This window comes from Caenorhabditis remanei, chromosome V (genome assembly GCF_010183535.1).
Source record: "Caenorhabditis remanei strain PX506 chromosome V, whole genome shotgun sequence".
Classification (NCBI taxonomy): domain Eukaryota; kingdom Metazoa; phylum Nematoda; class Chromadorea; order Rhabditida; family Rhabditidae; genus Caenorhabditis; species Caenorhabditis remanei.
The window spans coordinates 15,390,334-15,405,888 of NC_071332.1; the positions used below are offsets into that span (position 1 = coordinate 15,390,334).

Below are 15,555 nucleotides of genomic sequence, written 5' to 3' on the forward strand. Positions count from 1 at the left end.
CATTTCTTCATTTGATCATCACAGAGAGCGCAAGGAAAACAAATGTTTCGGAGAAAAAAAAGAGGGGGAGAGGTGGTGAGGGTTTGTATAAAAAGAGTAGAAGAGGAAAGGGGCGGGACTTGATGAGAGGGACTACTGTAATTAGTTAGAGACAGAAATATTCAAAAAGAGAGAGAATGAAACGCGATGAATACCCTAAAAAGGAGAAAAATTTAAATAAGAATATCAAAAAGAGTCGAATATAAAATAATGAGATAGGGACGGGGGGAGAATTTTTCATATGTTTTCTGTTTTTTATATCTTAAATTTATAAAAAGTTTGCAGTGGTTAAATCATCCGGGGGGTTTAAAGAATGGGGGTGAAAATGCAATTGTTTTGAAGCAGCGGCGAGACAAAAATTAGAATAAAAAGAGAGAAAGAAAAACGAAATAGAATGGATAATTATAGAACAATGATAATAAAAGGGGGCGGGGTTTAATTTCAGACTGGTCCACCTACAACGATGATGATTTGGACCAAAAAAATTTGAAACGAAACGAAAAAAAATGAAGAAAAACCGTACTGGAGAAGAGGGGTGGGGGAGGGAGTGAGGGGATAAAATTGTCGAATAAATTTCAGATAAATTTTCACTGAAATTGTTTCGAAAATATATATTTTTCAAGAAAACGAGACGAGACGAAGCGAGAATGAAATGGATTAAAACGTGAGGCGGTTAGAGAGAGAGAGAAGAGACGGAGAGAAGCGAGAGAACATAAATTAAAGATTGAGTTCTTGTGCAATTTTCGAAGCTATATTCTTGAATCCTATCGACGTTCCGGAGATTCGTTTGAAACGGACACCGTTCAGACTGAGACGTGGCAGTTTGCACACCTGAAAGAGCGAGAGATGAATATTAGGAGGTGTGTCTGTGTGTCCGGATGTCTAGACGTCTGTCAGTGTCTAGATCAGTGAGTCCGGATGTCTGGAGGTCTGTTTATTTAAAATGTTTTGAGTTCGAAAATGCGTTGAAGGAACGCCAGCACAATAAAAATCTGGAAATCGTGTGGTTTTCTTCGGAAAAGCTAAACTTTGGAATTTTTGACTCGGAACGCGCCTAATGCACGCCAGACCCGAATTTTTTGACCACTATGTGCGGAAAATAGTGGTTTTCTGACATTTCCAGCTCAAAAATCGATTCTCAACCAAAAATTTTGAAGAAACCCCTCATTTTGAGAATATTTTCGACAAAAATTCATTTTTTTAGCCCAAAAACCCACAAGTTAGAAATTAAATGGATTTCGTTCATTTGGATGTTTGTCTGTCTGTATGTCCGGATCAGGGACGAGCGGCAATGCCGTTGCCGCGTTGCCGAATTGCCGGAATTGCCGACTTTTTTAAATGCATTGCCGTTGCCGGGTTGCCGGCTTTTTTCCGGCAATGTTTTTTTGCAGTTTTTTTTTCTAAATCTAGTCAATTTTCAAGCTGAATCAGGACAGTATTTTTCCGGTAGTTTCTGTGAAACCAAATCTGATTCTAGGTTTGACTTTTCTACAAGTTATTCACATCGGTATAATCATCCAGTAGCCAAAAAGTATTTAATCGCACCACCTGGCTCTTCTGAAATTGAGAGACTTATGAAAATCCTTATTATTTCATGTTGCCGAAAGTTGCCGATTTTTGAAGTCGGCAATTACCGGATTGCCGGGTTGCCGAAATTTTGCGTTGCCGCTCGTCCCTGGTCCGGATGTCTGGCTGGATCAGAAAATTTTCAACAACAAAAAATATGGAAAATTCAGATCAAAATTAGTGGTTTCCAGACTCAGAAACCCAACTTTTCAGCTAAAATTTCGCTATATGTATTTGTGTGAATTTGCAAATTAATTTTTGTGTAAATTTGCAAATTTTCATCACTTTTCCCGCTGATTTCCTTTAAATTTGGCGGTTTTTTAGGTTTGAAATTTTCGAAAAATACACTTTTCGACTATTTGTTAGGCTAATTTTCATAATTATGTGTGTCTGTGTGTCCAGATGTCCAGATGTCCTCCAACTCACTTCCATCTCCCACTGAACCAACGAATCCGTATTGGGATCTCCGTGAACACACAGAATCATGTATCGTTCCCTCTGCTCATAGTCACAGCCGTTCGCGTCGAGCACTTTTCGGATTTCTCTGAAAATGAAGGATTTTTTTCTTCAAATTTTGAGATTCTGGATGAATAAAACTGATCTGGAAGTATCCAGAAATCTCAAAAGTCGGCTAGAACTCTTTTTGTTTCAAACAATTTTAGAGAAAGTCATACCACATCCATCTTGTATCAATTTCAGTCTCTATACCCTCAAAAATAGTTATTTTCAATTTTTCCCAAAATTTTTTGAAATTTCGTACTCAAAGACCAAACTTGTCGAATTTCGGACCTAGCTGTTTTTTACCGAATTTTTTTGAACTTTTAGAAGATTTTACATCAAAAACCCCATTTCCAGATACATAACTAGCGTTTGTTTGAATTCTGAATTATAGTCAAAAATTCGACATTTTTGGAAAAAACTCCAAAAAAAATTTTCAAAATTTCTTTCAAAAAATTTTGAATTTCAAGCCCCAGACCGGGCCGGGCCGGAAAATTACAATTTTCATACGAATTCAAGTTTTTTGTCACCGAAAATCGAATTTTTTTAGATCATTTTCTTGAAATTTTTTTTGGTTTTTTTTCGGTCAAAAACTTTCGGGAAAAAAGTTTTTCGGAATTTTTTTTGATACCCACCTCATCATATCATCCGGCGCCAACGACGACGTCGTCTTCATACTCCACGTGAATCTCAACGATCGTGGCTTCACATCTCCCTCCTGAATCGGCATGGACGGTCCCGTCTGGCTACCGGGTGTCAGTGGTCCACTCGTTTCTCGGATCGCAGCGAGAGCGGCGGCAGTGTGTTGTCCTTGAGCTGCTCCAATGGTTCCAGCTCTACTCGAAACCGGTTGTGTCATACTTTCTCGATTGTGATCTCTGCAAAATATACGATGGTTGGGATTCCAACTTGGGAGGGAAAAGGGGCGTGGCTAAAAGGATGGAGGAGCCTAGGCGCGCAGGAATCATCTATTCACCTAAAAAAAACCTATAAAATACACTCAAAAACCTAGACAAAGAGAGAGAGAGAATGGATTGAATCCATTGGGTTCAAAAAATATTTTTCAGAAGAGAAGATAGAATAGAATAGAAGCCGTGTGTGTGCCTGTGTGCTCATGCCTTCTGAAAATCTGCTGCGCCGGCTTCAGTGGCCTTCGATTCGTGAATTTCAAGGAAGACGTCGTGCCAGATGACGTCAGCAACGGAGGGGGGAGTGGAGCCATCTGTGTCATCGTCGGGGGAGGAGCAACAGGAGGAGGCGGAGCAACAGGAGGTTTCGCCGCCACGATTGCAGCGGCAAAAGTGAACGGAGACGACAGTTGGGATGGGCTAAAATCCGTTGATTTCAGAAGTTGAACTCCGTTTTGGATTCAGAGATTCAGAAGACAGAGGAGGAGAGAGAGATCACACGAGACTAGCACATAAGCAACAAGAGGCGCCAAAAAGCATGCTTCAATCAATCAAAAAAAACATTCAAATAGGCAAGCAGCAGAACAAAGCGGGGATTACTGTAGGCGTGGCAGCGTCAGCGTCAGCGTCTCTTCCAGAATTCATTACCTTTGTGTCATCGACATCGAATGATGAAGTGATGATGCTCCGCCACGTGGTTGATGGCCGGCCGCCGTGCTGCTACTGTAACAATACGAAAGATAGGAGAAGAAGGAGAAGAAGTAGAAAGTTGATGGGATTCCATTTTGTAGTAGTTGTGTTAGGGGGTGTGAAAATTATTCAGAAGACGTGAGAGATTCAGAAGGGGTGTGTGGTGGTGGGGTGGGGTGATTCTAAAGGAGGAATTCCGAGGTTTGAAAGGGCGTGGGGTTTGACGGAAAAATTGAGAAAAATTGTAATTTTTCTGGTTTTTTTCTAAAATTTTATACTTTTTATCAGAATTTAGCGGAAAAATAAGACAAATTTCGGCAAAATTTTGGAAATTTTCTGGTTTTTTCTCAAGATTTTTTACTTTTTTTAGCAGATTTTTAAAAACTTTTTTCAATGCAAAAATTGATTTTTAGGTGGAAATTCGAAAATTTAGGCTGTTTTTTCTCGAGGATTTAGAAAAAAAAACCACGTTTTCCAGAAATCGTAAAAATTTCCAATTTTCAAGCTATTCCCGGGTCAAAAAGCCCCGAAACCCCCTCTCAAAATTCAAAACTCAAAAAGTGACCAAACTCAATTTAAAAAATCACAAAAAAAGTACAAAAAAAAACGAAACAAAAATGTTAATTTCAGCAACAGCTTCGCATCCCAAAAAAAAAACTGAAAATAGGTTGGTTAGTCAACACAAAAAAAGAACGATAACACAAACACAAGCACTTTATGTCTGAAACAAATGAGAGAAGGAAGACGTGCTGAAAATGGAACAATAAAGAGAGAGAAAAAATGGAAACCGGTAAAAAAACATTCGAAAAGAGAGAATTCAGGCACCGGGAAATTGGAAAAAAAAACGATTTCTCTGGAAATAAAACAGACAATTTTACATGCATTATTTGGCTTTGTCGGATTGATTCAAGTTATTTTTTGGAATAAAAAAAGATTATTGGAAGAGGAAAAGCGGATAGATTTCTAGGCCATCCCCGAAAAATGGTGAAGAGAGTTATAGAGAGGAAAACGGGGGAAATGAGGTATAGATGGTCTAGAAACGTTGAGATTTTCAGATTTTCAGCAAAAAAGTTTTCAAGAAAGCTAATTTTTAAGCATTTTCAGACATTTCTAGACCACCCACCATACCCAAACCCTCATGAAGACCCAGTTATTAGTCAGTTAGGGTGTGAGGTGATATGTGTCATAATTAATTAATTAATTAATTAATAAGGAACGGGGGGATCCCCTCCTCTTTTTCGTTTCAAATTTAACGTTTTATCTCTAAAAAAGATTTAAAGTTTTCGATGCACGAACCGTCTCGTCAGCTTCGTCAATTTACTCCAAATCGTTCCCTCCGGATTGGTGCCCGATGGACCGGTCGCACCGATTGAAACGTTGCCCGGCGTGTCGCCAATATCGTCCGAACCGTCGTCTCCACCCTAGAAAAATGATGAATTTAAATGAGTTATAGATAGAGAGAGAAAGCTGAAAATCGTTATGTTGGTTTAAAAACTGAAAATTGTTGATAAGAAACATGATATTCTGGGTTTCAGAACTGAGAATATGAAAGTTAGAATTTCAAAAATATTACCAGACTTGTCACGGGCCTGTGAGGACTGTTATGAACCAAAATTTGAACATTTGTGTTTTTTTTTTTGAAAAAAAGTAAAGTTTTTGACTAAAAAATCAACATTCAATCCAGAAGGTGAATACGTATGATATTTGAAGCACTTTTAGTCTGAATTTTCGACAAATTTCGAAAATTTTCGTTAAAGAATGAGTACCCATTTTTGAATTCCGGCCCGAGAAAGAGTTTAGCCCGGGCCGGGCCGATCCGATTTTCGCTAAGTCTGAAGATTACTATTCTGGGACGTTTTGAAACCGTGTCGTTTAGAAACCGCGACAATTCGAAACCGGAAAAATTCGAAACCGGACAAAAGTGAGCACATGGTGTCTTACAATTAGATTCGAAAAACTAACAATTTCAGCTTTCTCGGTTTCGACTCGAAACTTTCCAGTTTTAAGACGTAACGGTTGCGAAACGTCTCAGTTTTAAAACGTCCCAAATTCATTGCTATAGGGGAAAATGACGTTCTAATATCAATTTTAATATAGTTACAATATTAAACGAGCCCTGTTCCTACAAAAAACTTAAATTTTCAGCATTTTTAAGCCTTTTTGCGCAGGGGGCGGGGCCACTGGGGACATATGGACATTCACAAATCGTAAGGACACACCAAAAAAGAACATGGTGATGACTGGCTGGCTGCACTCGGTGCACAAAAAAACGACGACGTTGGGGACATCGGACAAAAAGGCGGATCTAATGAAAAAAGAAAAAAGAGAAAAAAATCAAGGAACAGGGTGATTTTGGAAAGCGATTTTTAGGGTTTTAGGGTTGGTTTAGAGAAAATTTTAGAAAATTGATTTTAATGAGAAAAAGAAAAAAACATGTTTCAGAGAGAAAAAGAAACCAAAAATCGAAAAAAAGTTTGAAAGCTATACCTTATCCTTTTCAGTTTTTCCGTGGAACGTTTGTCGATTTCTCGTATTTCTCGGGAACGCCGATGACGATGACGACGTCGGCATTCCAGACGAGACTACTGTCGTCGTCGTGGCCGTCGTCGGCGGCATCTGATAGGTGGAGGGCGTGACCGAGAACGACGCGTTATGGGTTAGTTGATGTTGATGATGTGGATGAGTTCCAGATGACGTTGAAGATGAAGACGTCGATGGCGCTTTTGTTGAAGAATGATATTGCTGAAAATGGTTGGAAATGCTGCTGAAAATCGCCAGATGATGCAGATGCAAATAACTCAAAGATAGAAAAAATCGAGAGAAAAATTAAAAATTAGAGAAATCTGAGAGCTCTCAGCAAATGGCATTCAGAAAGAAAAACATGTATTTTTGATATCTAAAATTTCGAAAAAATCTGAAAATTTCGAAAAAATCTCAAATTTTCGAAAAATCTCAAATTTTCAACTATTATTTCCACTTCAACCTAACTGCAAATACACTGAAAATTCACAAATAAAACTCTTTTTTTTTTTCACAACAAAGGGAAAAAAAGTAGGAAAAAAATGCACATAAGGGAGGCTAAAAGGGAAGAAAAGAAGCTATAAGGGTATTTTCAGCCAAAATTAGATTAGAGAAATAAACCGAGCTTATAGTCAGTTAATAAACTCTTAAAATCTGAAAATCCAAAAAAACCGAAAAATCGCCCCGCCTACCTGACTAGAAGCACCCGTTGAAGAAGGAGGAGCACCCGATTGATTTGATTGATTTGAAGCAGCAGTTGCCATATTTGATGCACTATTAGTTGTGGCCGAACGGGACATTTGTTGAGATGTTGCTCTCTGGGGTGGTTGCTGCGAAGAGCCCGTCTGTCCCTGTCCACTCTCGCTCAATTTCAGTGATTCCATCGCGGTCATCATCTGTGATGGAGGCATTGATGGCGATTGGTGGATCATCGACGGCCTGCAAATTGAGAGACGGTTGAGAGAGGGGTAATGAGAGGGGAAATCGTCCTGGGAGTGGGAGGGAGAAATGGGGGCATATTTGGTATTTTTACGATGTTTTCTGGAACGAAAAATTACTTTTTTGGCAAAAAATTGATGAAAAATGAATTTTTGAAAGGTTTTTGAATAGAGTAACGGTTACAAGTTTTGGAACGTTTCAAAAACAGACTGACGTTCTGAAACTAAGATTTTGGGACTCAAAATTGATTTTTCAGAACATTTTCAATCGAATTTTTCACAAAACCTACGAAACTGGAAGACTGGAATATTTTCAGCTGAAAAGTTACTTTTTTGACAAAAAAGGAATCTTTTAGAGTTTTTGAATGGAATAACTCTAAAATCAAGTTTTGGGACGTTTCGAAACCAGACTGACATTCTGAAACTAAGATTCTGAAACTCAAAATTGGTTTTTCAGAACATTTTCAATCGAATTTTCAACAATAACTGCGAAAATCCATTGGAAAAAATATCATTAACTCGGTTTCGAAACGACTCGGTTTCAGAACGTCTCGGTATCGAAAACTGAGAAGCTTCAAACTTTTAAAACTTCAAGATAACCGCGTTCTTTTTATATTGAAGCCTCTAAAATTTCACTTTCAAAACGTCCCAAAGATTTTAATTACGATCTCAAACCCCTCCTCTATTCATTTTTTTTCTCTTCTCTTATCACCACGCTCAGTGAAAAAAAATAAAAAACGACCAACCACAACCTCTAATAACTGCACAAGCAACAACTCGTTCAAATTAAAATGAAAAATGAGATCAGATTGTAGAAGAGGAGAAACAGCGAGCAATTTAAGAAAATAATCTCTAATAAAAATGCACCATTCTAAATGAAGACGTCCGCTTGAAGTACGGTGACGTCGTCGTCTTCAATGGAGACGTCGTCGTGGCCGTGAGCACCGGCGGCGCTGTTTGTGGCTCCACAATAAAGCTTGAAGACGTCGAATTCGACGTTGGCGGTGTCGGAAGCACATGACCACGTGGCGTTCGAGCCGTCGACACATACAGTGCACGCATCTGACGATCCAACGTCGTTTCGTCTGGATATGATCTATCAGAAGTGGGCGGAGTCTGCTGAAGATGTCTCGAGTCTACAGCCATCGTTTGACGACGTTGACGCTGTGGAGCAGCCAATGGCTCAGAACGTCGTTCCGCCAACACTTCAGAAGGGCGTCGCGGGGTTTCAGAAGCAGAAGACATCGTTGTCGATTCGAGTAGAGACTTCAGAAGACTGTTGAGATGCAAATTCTGCCAGATGAGCGGGCTGGAAACGAAAGGAGCACACTCAACTACACAATGGAATTACAGCCAAATTGGAAAGAAAACATGCGGGGGATGGGTGGACAAAAAATTCAAAAAAAAAGGAATGACATAGAAAAAAAACCGAAAAAGGAAGTTTGGGAGAGAAAAAAACTGGAAAATCATGCCGGAAAATGGTTTTTTGAGACGGAAAACTATACCAAAACAACGAACATCGAAAACCATTACACACAACCGATTAAAGAAATAAAAATCAATATGGAGAAAACGGGAGAGATAAATATAGTGTCGCGGCGTAGTAAATGAGAGTTAGTGAGAAAAAATGAAAAACAAAACTAAGGATTAGAAGAAAACTGTGGAAAAGATATATATTGAATGTGCTGAAAATTTATACGTTTTTGAGGTCATGTGGTCATTTTTCATTCATTTTTCATTTATTTTTTTCATTTTTCGCGTTTTGAGAGACAGAGGGTGAGAGAAAAGAGATTATATATAGAGGGAAGGCTTTAGATGCTTCGTATTTTGGAATAGCTTCCCGCCCCAATCCTTTTTCATTTATACTTTAAATTTTCAGACAAATGAGAATCTCATTATGAGATGTGCAAAATCTGAAAATTCGGAAAATGTTAGAAAAAAGGATAGAAATTGATTTGAAGACAAAAAATGTTAGAATCAGTGAGAGGGGAAATAGTGGTGCAGAGTGTGTGTGGAAGAAGTGAGTGCAAGTGGTGATTTTTTGGAATTTTCAGGAATTTAAAAAAATTGTGAAGTTTTAGTATATTTCAGCAAAAATTGGGCTCCCAGATTTATAAACTGTCTGTCTGTTTGTCCAGATGTCCAGATGTCTATCTGTGTGTAAGTCTGTCCGGATGTCTGTTATTCTGTCTGTCTGTGCTGCAGATACCCTAGATTCTATCTTTTCCAAAAATTTCGTCAGCTTTCAATTTTTCAGTCTATCTGTCTGTTTGTCCAGATTTTCAGAAGTCAATTTTAAGCTAATTTCCGGAATTTTCATCTCAAAAGTGAATATTCGTGTCATTTCTTTTGGGCTTCAAGAATTAGGCTCCTAGATTTATAAACAGTATGTCTGTCTGTTTGTCCAGATGTCCAGATGTCTATCTGTGTACAAGTCTGTCCGGATGTCTGTGATTCCGTCTGTCTGTGATGCAGATATCCTAGATTTCACTTTTTCAAAAAAGTTCGTCAGTTTTCGATGTATCAATCTGTATGTCTGTTTGTCCAGATGTCCGGCCAAATTTTGCCGATTTTAAGCTAATTTCCGGAAGTTTCAGCTGAAAAAGTGCCATTTTTTCGAAAATCTTCATAATTTTTGGGTGCAGGTGAGGATATTTAAAATATCCCCGGTGAAAGCATTATTTCCGATTATAGCGTGTTTTCTACACTATAGGGAGTGACAGGTGGATGGTGCAATGGAATCAATAAGAAACTCACTTGATCTCTTTCGGTGTCTCACTCGACGCCTTCTCCTGCTGTTTCTGTGTTTCCGAAGACGTCACGTCTTCTGATGGAGCCGTAGCGGTGGCAGGCGATGTCTGTGGTCCAACACCTCCAATCAATGGCACATTTCCATTTTGATGCTCACTGCTGTTCTCATCGTCGTCCTCTCGAATCACCGGTTCCGTCGGGGCGTGTGAGATTTGAGATCCCGATTTCTGAAGTGGTGCGGCAGATGACGTGGTGGACGACGAGGAGGATGTAGACGTGGCATTGTTCACTCCACCAGCAGCCGGTGTCTTATTAATCAACTTGGACATCATCGTCGACGACGTCAGTTGATTCATGTACTGTTGCTGTTGGGCGTGGTCACGATGACTCGGAATTCCACCGGTATTCGCCGCGACAGCTCCAGTCGCCGTACGATGAGATTGAACAGCAGTCGAGTTCAATGGGATACGTCCTTTCGGATCAGCAATCTTCCGTGCTCCAGCTGTAATTCCAGTTGATGCCTGAGCGGTGGATGAGGTAGTTGTCGAGTTACGATTGAATAGTGGCGGGATTTGAGCGATTTGGGTGGTGTTGGATGCTGAAAATTAAACAAAAAAATAGAGATTGAATTCTTTAATACTTGCAAACCGGTCCGGCGCGTAACTCGCTTCAAACTGAGTTTTAAGAGCTGAAAAATATACCAAAATGTAGATCACGGCAAGTTCTATGTATGTGACTAACTACGGGGTAGAATGATTTTTTGGAAATTTTCGTGTTTTTGGCCCTTTGTGTCGGCCCGCGGCATATATTTTCTGATTATTATAGAATGAAAATAGCGATTTTTCACTAGAAATCTTCAATTTTCAAATCAAATTGCGGTTTTCCGGGAAAAGGGAAGCACTTTTCGACTTGAAATTTGTCAAAATCCGCGTTTTCAGCTCAAAAATCTCATTTTTGACCATGGCCCAACTTTCTGACTCGGTGGCCTAGAAAACCAAATAACAAGAAAACAAGTCCCCAAGTGGTTTTTCGTCGTTTTTTGTGGTTTTTGGCTCTGAAAACGTCTTTTGGTGACGAAAAACCACCTTTTCCAACGAAAAATAGCCAAAAACACGCAAAAAACGACCAAAATCCGCCCGTTGCCCAACTTTGCACATGATGGCCGAGAATTCCAAATTTTGAAAAAAACAAAAAACCGATTGCAAAAACCCGATTTTCAGACGAATAGCAATCCGACCCGTACTAATTCACAGACATAGATCTTGATGAGATCTCCATTTTGATATATTTTTCAGCTCTTAAAACTCAGTTTGAAGCGAGTTACGCAAGTATGATATAAATCACTCACAAGGCTTATAACTGGGTGGTTGCAACAAACTGATAGCCGCCTGTCTGCTCGTCGGCTGTTGTCTCATCTGAACTCCTCCATGTCTCGTTCCACTCATCACAACGGTTGCTCCGGTGCCGCCAGCGGTGGTGGCCGCATCGTTCTGAGAGCTTCTTCGTGATGATGAGGATCCAGAAGCGGGTACAGTAGTCTGATGTTTCTGAGCGTTGGCAGCGGAAGCGAGGGCGGATCCAGTAGTGATGGAGGGGCCGGTAGCGGTGGCGGATGATCGAGAGTATCGGGATGGCTGAAATTAAAGAGATATTGAAAAAAAGGAAATTGGGGGGAATAGAGAAGTAGGAAAATAATAATAAAAATACGTATTTCTAACAGTAACGGACACATTGGAATAGACAATTTCTCATGCATTTTCTCTGGGGGTTACTGTAGTTTTTCTTGGGGTGCACACAACAACACAAGGGTGATCGAGAGAGAAATTCACTCACTGAAGCAGAGCCTCCAGACGCTGACGATGACGTCACATGCTCCCTAGTGATGACGCCGGCTGGATGTTGACCCAGTGACGACGAAACATTGATAGATGAATGGCTGAGAAGCGATTGGGCCATCGTGATCTCACTCGCGTCCATCTGTAGAGACAAATGACACACAGATTCAGAGAGAAGAGAGAGAGATTTTGTTGGTTGGAACGGTGTGCGGTTGTAAGCCACGCCCCCATTTTTCAAAGGTGCCGCATGGTTTGATATGAAATCATGCGGCACGTGAGGTCAAAATTAAATGGAAATTTTCAAAAACTTTAATATGAAAAGCGAGAGATGCGAAATTGGTTAGCAACGGGAAGGGAGAAAAAATGGGAATTCGAAACCATGCTTTTAGAATTTTCAGCAGCAAAATTTCAGAAACTTTTAGGTTATTTGTTCAATTTTTTCAGAGGGCAAGGTGAATACGGACATGAAAAAAGCGGGAGGATTCTAAAAAAAAAGAAACTTACATCAGATTTACGTTCTCCTAGAAGAAGATAAGTGGCGTGGATATCTTCGAATTTCTCTTTTTCGACACTTTCCAGGATGGTCGCCTTGTTGAAACCGAGCTGGAAAATCTGAAAATTTGAGCATTTTTAGATATTTCAATAGATAAAAAGCTGAAATTTTTGGTATTTTCAGACTAAAACACCCTTTAAAAGAGATTTTCCAGGGATGTGCCTATGGAGGCGCTTTGGGCGCTGAAAGAATTCAAAGTGGGCGAAAATGCGACGAGAGAGAGTGTGTAAAATCGAGAGAGTGTGTCTGCGTCTCTCCATTTCGCACACTCTTTCTCGTCGCATTTTCAAATTTCGCCTGAAAATGCGAGGCGCTCAACGCCACCCGGGCACATACCTGAGATTTTCACAATAAAATTTCGTGTTTTTTCAATTTACTTTTGAAAAAGAAGAAGAAAAAACACGAAATTTCGTTGAAAAAATCGAAGAAGCGAGGAATTGAGAAATAATTTTGTCCGAGAGGACTACACGGCGGAAAAAAATTCGCGTGTGAAAACTCTTTCACGAAGGCTCATTTTGAGCCGGGAAAACGGGAATTTAGAGTGTTTGGATCGATTTTTAGCACATGCTCCAATGATAAAAGTTGCTCAGAATTTTCTGAAGTATCAGAATCTGAAATTTTTGGTATTTTTCAGCCTAAAAACAATCCAAAAAAGGCTTCTCACCTGAATCAACTTCTCAATCCTCTGCTCATCAATCTGATCTTTCGGTGGCTCAATGAACGGTTTCAGCTCATCATCCTCATATCCAACATTCATCCATCGATCCTTCATAATATTATCGAGTGACGATCGTCGTTGCGGATTTATCACCAAGAATTTCTTCAACAAATTCTCACAATCCGTCGACATGTAGAACGGGATACGGTATTTGCCTCGGAGCACTCGCTCTCTCAGCTCTTTCAGATTTTGTCCATCAAACGGAAGACTTCCAGATACTAGGGTGTATAGGATGACTCCAAGACTCCACACGTCCACTTCAGGTCCATCGTACTTCTTTCCAGAGAACAATTCGGGTGCAGCGTAGGGCGGTGAGCCACAAAATGTGTCAAGTTTATTTCCAAGTGAGAACGTATTCGAGAATCCAAAATCAGCAATTTTTATGTTCATATCTTGATCTAACAGCAAATTTTCCGCTTTCAAGTCTCGATGAATAATATTTTTCGAATGCAAATATTGAACAGCCGATACGATTTGTCTGAATTTCGCTCTCGCCTCCTTCTCCTTCATTCGTCCGTGAGCGACCAGATAATCGAACACTTCACCACCGGACGCGTATTCCAGAACTAGGTATAGTGTCTGTTCGGTCTCCATCACTTGATATAGTTTCACGATGTTCGGATGGTCCAATTGTTTCATAATTTTCACTTCACGGAATAGTTTTTGGAGACTTGAAGGATTCAGGGCAGTTTTATCAATGATTTTGATGGCGACTTCGTGTCCGGTGATCACATGTTTTGCTAGTTTCACCTGCAAAAATATTATGTATGTCCGAGTGTCCGGATGTCCCTTTTTTTTTTAGGTTTTTTCGGTTTTTAAAGCCAAATTCTCTCAAACTTTCACATATTTCCAAATCTTTTTGAACTGAAAATACAGGTTTCTATCTAAAAAAAATCCACGATTTTCGCTGAGTTTTCGATGTTTTTGTTTAATTTTCAATATTTCAGACAAAAATTCGAAAAATTTTGCTATGAATTCAGAAACTTTAGGCCAAAAACACGAATGTCCGAATAACTGGTTTTTACTCATTTCCCACTTTTTCAAATCTTTTCGATGAAAAAATCAAAATTATAATTTTTCATTCGTTCAGGCTGAAAATACAGGGTTTTTATCTAAAAATCAGCGATTTACTATCATTTCTCGATGTTTTTGTTTAATTTCCAAAGAAATTCAAGCCCGCAGACAAATTTTTTAAGCCAAAAAAACCAAATTTCAGCTCAAAAATAGCCAAAATGCCTCATTTCCTTCACATTTTCAGCATATTTCCACCGCATACCTTTGCAAAATTTCCCTTTCCAATCGTTTTCAGCAATTTATACTTTCCAACATGCACATCTTGATCGTTTCGCCGCGCCGCCGATCGACTCGACATTCCAGTTGCTCCAGTGGTTCTCGCATGGGATGACGAGCTGAAAAAACTCAACTTTTATAGGCTTTTTGGAGGAGGAATTCTTCTAAATTTTTTTGGATTTTCAACATTTTCTCAAAATTAACTTTTTTCGATGTGTAACATGATCTCCGTCCGGTGACACCTTCATCGTTCGTCTTTTACTTGAAACCGAAGCGGGAGGGGGTACTGTAGCTGTACACTTCTGTTTCTCCGATTCCGATTCCGACGTCTTCCGAACCTTCTTCGCTATTAGTACGACTTCTTCTTCCGGAATCTGCGTCGTCTGTTGACACATAAATCTAGCGAGAATCGACGAGTATGCCGCGTTGAGCATATCGAATTAGGGGTCGAATTGATGGGCCCACTCCCAACGGACGACGACAGAAAAACGGGAGAGAGGTCTCCGGATGGACAAAAAAAGGGCGGAGCACGACTGAAACAGCACAGAGAGAAAAAAAGAGATGAAGGAGATGGGCGGCCTCTCCACACTTTTGTCCAGGGAGACCCACAAATTGCATCTCTCTCTCTCTTCAAAAAGTGTGAAGCTTCCTCTTTTTTGCTCCGGGAGCACAAGAATATGTGTCCCCTCTCTTCCGCTGTCTCATCGTACTTGGGTCCCCCCATCTTCTCAAAAAAAACGCGCAAGGCGATAAATGGCCAAAAATGAGGCGGAAAAGTGTATGTGTGCATGCTCCAAGTGCTCTAATAAAATCCTCCTGTCTAATTTCTTCTTTCCTTTTTCCTTTTTTCCACAGAATTTTTTCGGAATGATGGACGTATCGGCGGGATGTGTCAACGTCATCTATTGGCACGGCGCAAATTCTTCATTTCGAAGCGAAGAAGAAGACGTCAGGGAAGGAAAATGACGACTTTTACGGCCGATTTAATGAAAAAATCGGCAAGAAAATTGGTAGTGATGACGGAGAGAAAAGTTTATTTTGAGTGTATTTTGGTAGATGGAATTTTGGGTATTTTCGGGGTTCCCCTAGCTAGAAGTTTTAGGAAAATGTAGGTCATGGAGAGACTTGGAGCAAAATTTGGACGGTTTTAAGTTAAATTAAGCGGTCTCAAGGCTTGTTATAGGTACAATTAAGCCATTTTCAGCCAAACTATTTCAGATTATACTAGGTTATTTCAGGGTGAAACCGG

The 15,555-nt window shown here is 39.9% G+C and overlaps 3 protein-coding genes across 3 annotated transcripts; 1 reads left to right on the forward strand and 2 right to left on the reverse strand.

The window, feature by feature from the left end:
• Window positions 1-756: 756 nt before the first annotated feature.
• GCK72_020326 (uncharacterized protein) lies at window positions 757-7,153 on the reverse strand (the record flags this gene model as incomplete). The annotated part of the gene is made up of 8 exons (XM_053733508.1): window positions 757-870; window positions 2,032-2,149; window positions 2,739-2,981; window positions 3,282-3,431; window positions 3,660-3,734; window positions 4,998-5,122; window positions 6,189-6,443; window positions 6,914-7,153. The coding sequence occupies 8 exons, from the start codon at window positions 7,151-7,153 to the stop codon at window positions 757-759; spliced, it is 1,320 nt and encodes a 439-aa protein (XP_053582421.1).
• Window positions 7,030-8,442, forward strand: GCK72_020327 (uncharacterized protein; the record flags this gene model as incomplete). Its single annotated transcript, XM_053733509.1, has 3 exons — window positions 7,030-7,177; window positions 8,041-8,096; window positions 8,143-8,442. The coding sequence occupies 3 exons, from the start codon at window positions 7,030-7,032 to the stop codon at window positions 8,440-8,442; spliced, it is 504 nt and encodes a 167-aa protein (XP_053582422.1).
• On the reverse strand, window positions 8,012-14,740 carry GCK72_020328 (uncharacterized protein; the record flags this gene model as incomplete). Its single annotated transcript, XM_053733510.1, has 8 exons — window positions 8,012-8,468; window positions 9,917-10,508; window positions 11,259-11,544; window positions 11,744-11,887; window positions 12,250-12,357; window positions 12,963-13,766; window positions 14,293-14,425; window positions 14,511-14,740. The coding sequence occupies 8 exons, from the start codon at window positions 14,738-14,740 to the stop codon at window positions 8,012-8,014; spliced, it is 2,754 nt and encodes a 917-aa protein (XP_053582423.1).
• Window positions 14,741-15,555: the final 815 nt, after the last annotated feature.